Source organism: Chrysochloris asiatica, unplaced genomic scaffold (genome assembly GCF_000296735.1).
Source record: "Chrysochloris asiatica unplaced genomic scaffold, ChrAsi1.0 scaffold00209, whole genome shotgun sequence".
Classification (NCBI taxonomy): Eukaryota; Metazoa; Chordata; class Mammalia; order Afrosoricida; family Chrysochloridae; genus Chrysochloris; species Chrysochloris asiatica.
This window is the reverse complement of record NW_006408727.1, coordinates 860,876-867,580: the sequence shown is the minus strand read 5'-3', so window position 1 is coordinate 867,580 and position 6,705 is coordinate 860,876. Positions and strand designations below refer to the sequence as shown.

At 40.6% G+C, this 6,705-nt stretch overlaps 1 protein-coding gene across 1 annotated transcript in view; it reads right to left on the bottom strand.

Moving 5' to 3' along the window:
* Positions 1–3,872: 3,872 nt before the first annotated feature.
* Positions 3,873–6,705, bottom strand: part of OCIAD2 (OCIA domain containing 2) — a 73,817-nt gene continuing 70,984 nt past the window's right edge. Inside the window, exon 6 of the mRNA XM_006872688.1 lies at positions 3,873–3,954. Coding sequence (XP_006872750.1) covers positions 3,873–3,954 — 82 coding nt within the window. The remainder of the gene's footprint in view (positions 3,955–6,705) is intronic.

The window sequence follows — 6,705 nt, the reverse complement described above, 5'->3', positions numbered from 1 at the left end:
TCCTGTCCAGACAGGTTGGAAACCATTCAGTGAAGATTCTACCTTCCCCCACACCCTCTGAAACTAGGCTGCCTCTTGAAAGCTTGTAAGCCAGTCACTTCTTGCCTTTGTAGCCCACCGATTTTGGGTAGCCAACGTCTATGTTATCCCTGTCGACCCTGTGTACTGAGGGTGTGGGAATGATCCTTGCTGTAAAGATTTGTTCCCTCTTTTGAGCTACTACATCCATAAGTATAGGTCAAGTTCATCAAATTGTAGCAGATGACTCTTTTTTTCCTCTTCTTTCTTCTTCTAGTTGAGTTCTGATCATCCAGCCATTGAAGCCAGGTCAAGAGGGTACTATCTGCAAGTATGGGTGTTCTTGTGCATCTCCCCTCACTTCATATCATCTGGATGCTTTACTCTCTGCTCTAGTCCTCTGTGGCCATGTCCCTGTCTCTGGTCACAGGAGTCTCCATGTCTTGCCATACTGCTGGCCAACCATGTCTCAATTTGGGTTGACAGGAGTCTGTTGAATGTGGTCAGAATTAGCTGATAATTTCATTGCTGTTTTTCCCCCACTTCCCCTTATCAGTGACCAATGTAGTCACCAGCAAGACCACATGCCCGCTTGTATATTCCCCTTGAGTCTCATTCTTGGAAGGGGGTTTGCCCTGAGGGGACCTGAATGCTTATTTGATGACTCCTGTATAGCCCCCTCATTTTAGATAGCCAATGTCTAACTTGCCTGTTCCTATCTATCCTACATACAGAAGGGATAGAATTGATCCTTGATGTGAACACTCCTTCCCTCTCAGTTGGTATTTTGAGCTACTACATCCATAAGTATAGGTCAAGTTCACCAAACTGTAGCAATTTACACTTATTTCCTTTGTCAAAAATTGTTTTTTCATCTTCTTCTAGTAGAGTTCTGATTATCAAGGCATCAAGGCTAGCTTAAATGGATACTATCTGCAAGTTTGGGTGTTCTTGTGCATCTCTCCTCACTTTATACCAGCAGGAGGTTTCACTCTCAGCTCTAGCCCTCTGTGTCCTTGTCCATGGGCATAGTAGTCCCCAGGTCTCACCACACTTTGGACCAACCAGCTCTTCCTCTTGTCTCTCTCATCTCCAGGACAACAGGAGTCTGAGGACTGTGGTTGAACTCAGACCATTTCTTCATTGCTGCCTTTTCCTTTTTTCACTCACCAATAGACCAATGTGGTCACCATTAAGCTTACATGCCTGCTCATGTGTTCCCTTTGAGTTTCAGTCTTGGAGGGGGGTTTGTCCTGTAGGGACTTGATTGCTTGCCTTGTTGGCGAACAACTTGCTTATTCCTGTAGTAGGTAACCATACTGCCATTTAAAAAAAATTATTTCCTGCTTATCTTTCTTTGAAGAGATATCTTCTGTTGCTCTAGCTGTTCCAGACTGGTCTGCAACTCCATGTATTTTAGAAAGCACTCCCTATATCTATTAGACACATTCTTTCTTGCTCTGTATTTCTTTTTGCATACACGCTAGTTTTGTTTGGGCCATTGCTTTCTAACTATCCTCCATCAGATAACTTAAAAGGTGAAAAATGCAGAATAAAAGAATGAATGGTGGTACAACCACTATGGAAAACAACATGGTATTTCCTTTAAAAGCTAGAAACCAAAACATATGATTCAGAAATATCATTCCTAGTATACATCCTAGCGTAATAGACATCTGCACACCCATGTTCACAATAGCAAAAAGATGGAAACAACCAAAGTGTTCATCAATGAGTATGTAAGAGGGGCTTCAAAAGGTTTATGGAAAAATGTTATCTTTTAATCCGTATTTCCATGAATTTTTTGGAACCCCCTTGAAACACAATGGAATATAACAGAACAATAGAGAATAATGATGCATGTGCAAAACATCTCACAATATGGATGAAAGTCAGGAATACATTTACACACAGAAAGAAACATATTTTGATGGTTGCTAGGGTTGGGAGGTGGAGAGACAGAGAACCACTAATTAAATTGTTGTTGTTGTTAAGTGCCATCGAGTTGATTCTGACCCATAGCGACCCTGTATAGGGTTTCCGAGGAGTACCTGGTGAGCTTGAACCGCCCACCTTGCAGTTCAAATGGCTTTGCAGTCTGGTGCATTAACCCACAGTGCCACACTAGGACTCCACTAATTAAATAGACATGAGCTAATTCAGGTGAAGGGAGAGACAATGCAAATTTGGCTCAGCACAACGGGACAAAGGCAAAGGAAGACACGGTGAGGGATGCAAGAAAAAAGGACCATGACAGTAAATTTTAGAGTTGATACAATCCTGTAAAAGCAGCAATAACAATAATTTGTGAATCGATACAAAGGAGCTGTTTGCTGACCAGAGGTGGGAGGTCCTCCAGGAGTGGACTGGTGTGCACATACAGGCAAGGCTGTGGAGATTTCTAACTACACATCTGTAAGTGCGACATGTACAGGCATCTTTCACCACAATCACCATAAAGCAAATCAAATGATTTTATTAGTTTCCCAGTGCATATAAAAGTTATGTTTATATTATACTGTATCTATTAATAGTAGCAGTCTATTTCAGAATATGATAGCTGTATGAAAGAGTTTGAAATATTGTGAGAATTACACAAATGTGACACAGAGACATGAATGGAGCACATGCTGTTGGAAAAATGGTGCCAGTACACTTGCTTGGTGCAGGAGAGCCATAAACCTTTCATTCGTCAAGACTGCCGTATCTGAGAAGAGCAGGAAAGCCTGGCATGCCTGTGCATCTCTCTATGTAATTGAGCACCCAGGGGACACAGTTACAGAAACTTCTTAGATATAATCAAGTACCTTCTGGGACTGAGCTACAGAGCTGAAAGGCTACGGTACATAGTCTTGGGAGACAACTAGGTCAATTGGCATATTATTGTGTATAAAGATAATGTTCTACAGCCTAGTTTGCTGAGCAGTATCTGAGGTCTTAAAGGCTTGCGAGGGGCTGTCTTAGATGTGGCAATTGGTTTGGAGCAAAGGAGAATGAAGAAAACCAAAGACAAGGAAGCAATAATTCCAAAACACTAATGGCCCACATGAACCACAACCTCCTTTATCTAACCTGAGACCAGAGCACTAGAACTACCACTACTGACTGCTCTGACCAGGAACATAACAGAAAGTTCCAGTTAGAATGGGCAAAATATGTCAAACAAAATTTTAATTCTCTATCAGACGTCCTGTTTGATAGAGACTGGTGAAGCTCCCAAGACTATTACCCTAACACAACCTTCTAACGTGGAACTGGAGCCACTCTTAGGGACTTTCAGCCAAACGATAGGCTAGCCTACAAAATAAACAACACCTGGAAGGAATGTGTTCCTTAGAACAATCAACTGTAATTTAACAGAGAGAAACACCTGCCTTGAAGGTGAGAGGGTAGGTGTTGCCAGGAGAACTGGGTGAATGACAACAGGAAGCCCAGAGAGGGGAGAGTGCTGATGCATTGTGGGACTCTCAACCAATGTCTTGGAACAATTTGTGTGTAAACTATTGAACACAAAACCAATTTACTAGGTAAACTTCCACCAAAAGCACAATAAAAAAAGGATGTAGCTAATCAGAGAAGATTCTAAATTCTTTTACTTATGTGTAAGCAAGCAGGTGTATTAGGATAACTTCTTTTTGGTGTCTAAGGGCTCCCAACATGTTCATAAAGAATAGAAAAGCATGTAATGCTCTGCTGGAAGCTCTGAGATTCCACCAGAAAGCATTTCAACAACAAAGAACCATAAAGTGTCTGGGCCGCTATAAGTCTGTTATTTTAAAGTACAAGTGAAAATTTGAATGTGTAAGAATTCAGAGGTTTGAGAAACTTCAAAAGCCATTGAAAAACTTCAAAGTTTAGGAAGTCGAATGCTGTGAACTCCCCGGCTCACTTAATCCATGCCTTATTTTGCATTCTTCACAGGTGAGCAGACAGTGCCTAGAACAGAAGCAAAAACAGGTCATGGTTCATAGGTGGACACTAGAAGCTCTCATCTTAGCACAATATTATTTAGAGATATTTTCTATGCTGATGTTCACTAGCCTAACTTTTACAAGGCTAGCAGGAGCTGTTTCTAAGTTTTAAGCCCCCGGATCTTCAAAAAAAAACAAGCTTACAATGATCTTTATTGAAGCAGATGGCTGTAATTGTGATCTGGTTTATTCTAGAGGGGCTGAACATTTTCATCCTTTTAGAATTTTAATAATTTCTTTGAATAGCACAAAAAGCCATAAAATACATAATGTATTTACCTAGGCTTTAACTATATGCCTATGGGCTTTAACTATATCCCTGGGTGGTACTAATGGTTAAGCGCTCACCTATGAAATGAGAGGACAGAAGCATCTCAGAAGACAGACGTTGAAATCTGCTTTAGAAAAGTCACAGCCTTGAAAACCCCTAGTGAGCAACTTTACTCTGCACTCACAGGGTCACAACAACTTGGAATCAACTCACCAAAAACTAACAAGAGCAACATGTGAATTAATATGCACCCACCCATGCATTAAAAACAAATAAATCCAAACACTTTAATGACATTTGCAGAATTAATGGTGCATTCTTTCAACTTCATAGTAATTTCTTCAGGATCTGTTGTGGTACTGAGGAAAATGCTGGCTTTGTCATGGGATATTATTAACACAAATGGAATAAATGTCCTCAAGGTCTTTCTTGGTATTAAAGTTTTAGAATTTTAGAAATTAAATTTAAAACAAACAAATAATAAGCATCTACTACAATGATGAGGCTTTCTACTCCCGTAAGGATTTACACCCTCGGAAACCCTGTACAGGGTCGCTATGGGTCGGAACCGACTCGACGGCACTTAACAACAACAACAACAATGATTGGTCAAGTGGCAGCGTCAATGGACTTGAGCGTGGCAACAGTAGTGAGGTTGTCCCAGGATTGGGCAGTGTTTCGTTCTGCTGTGCATAAGGTCGCTATGGGTCGGTACCGACTCGATGGCACCTAACAACAACAACAACAATGAAGAGTTTGCAAGCAAAGGTTTTTAACTAAGCAGAACAGTGATGGAATGAAAACTATACTGTAGAATGATAGTCTGACTTGGGTGAGAAAGATGACTGAGACAGTAGCAGGACCAGAAGCTGCTAAAGAGAGCAATGAACTCCCCTTTCCTTCCTATAACATTTACTTCACCCCATCGCTTTGGGGCAAAGTAAAAAGTCTTAGCATTGTTATTGGTAGGTGCCATCAGTTTTAACTCATAGCAACCCTATGTACGAAACACTGCCGGGTCCTGGGACCTCCTTACAATGGTTATGTAAGACACCATTGTTTTGGCTACTGTGCCAATCCATCTCCTTGGGGGGGTCTTTATTTTTTTGCTGACCCTCCACTTTACCAAGCATGATGTCCTTCTCCAGTCACTGGTCCCTCCTGACAACATGTCTAAAGTATGAATGATGAAGTTTCAACATCCTGGCTTCTAAGGAGCATTGTGGCTGTACTTCCAGCACAGATTTGTTTGTTCTTCTGGCAGTCCATGGTACTTTTAATATTCTTCTCCAGCACCAGAAACCAAATGCATCAATTCTTCTATCATCTTCCTTACTCACTGTCCAATTTTCATATGCGATGGAAATAACGGGTTGGTTCAGGCGCACCTTAGCCCTCAAACTGACATCTTTGAACACTTTAAAGAGGTCGTGTGCAGCAGATTTGCCTAATGCAATGCACCATCTGATTCTTGACTGCTGCTTCCATGAGCATTGATTGCTGATCCAAACAAAATGAAGTCTTTGACAACTTCAATGTTTTCTCCATTTATCATGATGTTATTTATTGGTTCAGTTCTAAGAATTTATGAGTTTATGTTGAGGTACAATCCATACAGCGGCTACTGTATGTAGACTTGATCTTTATCAGTGAGTATTTCAAGTCTTCTTTCACTCCTGCAGGTAAGGTTGTATCATCCACATAACGCATGTTGTTAATGAGTCTCCCTCCAATTCTGATGCCATGTTCTTCTTCATAAAATCCAGTTTCTCAGATAATTAGCTCAGCATACAGATTGAATGTTGTTATTGTTGTTAAGTGCTGTCAAGTTGGTTTCAACTCATAGAGACCCTGTATAGGGTTTCCAAAGAGAGACTGGTAAGTTTGAACCACCGACCTTACGGTGCAAAGTGACCTTGCGGCCCAGTGCTTTAACCCAAAGTACCACACCAGGATTGAGTAAGCATGGTGAAATAATACAGCCCTGCTGGACATCCTTCCTGATTTTAAACCATTCAGTACCCTCTTGTTCCTTCACATTTTGCATTCCAATTGCCAGTAATTCTCAGTGCATCTTTGATACATTTCAGGATGAAGAAATTGGTAGAATTCTTCAAATTTCATCACCTTTAGTATTAGTGGTGGGTGCATAAATCTGAATAGTTATTAGTGATATTAACTGACCTTCCTTGTAGGCGTATGGTACTATCCTATCACAGACAGCATTGTATTTAACAACAGATCATGAAATGTTCTTTTGAAAGATGACTGTCATGTTATTCCTCTTCAATATGTCATTCCCAGAATAGTAAATCCTATGGTTGTTTGATTCAAAATAGCCAATACCAGTCCATTACAACTCACTAATGCCTAGGATATTGATATTTATGCATTCCATTTAATTTTTGATGACTTCCAACTTCCTAGATTTATACTTCGTACATT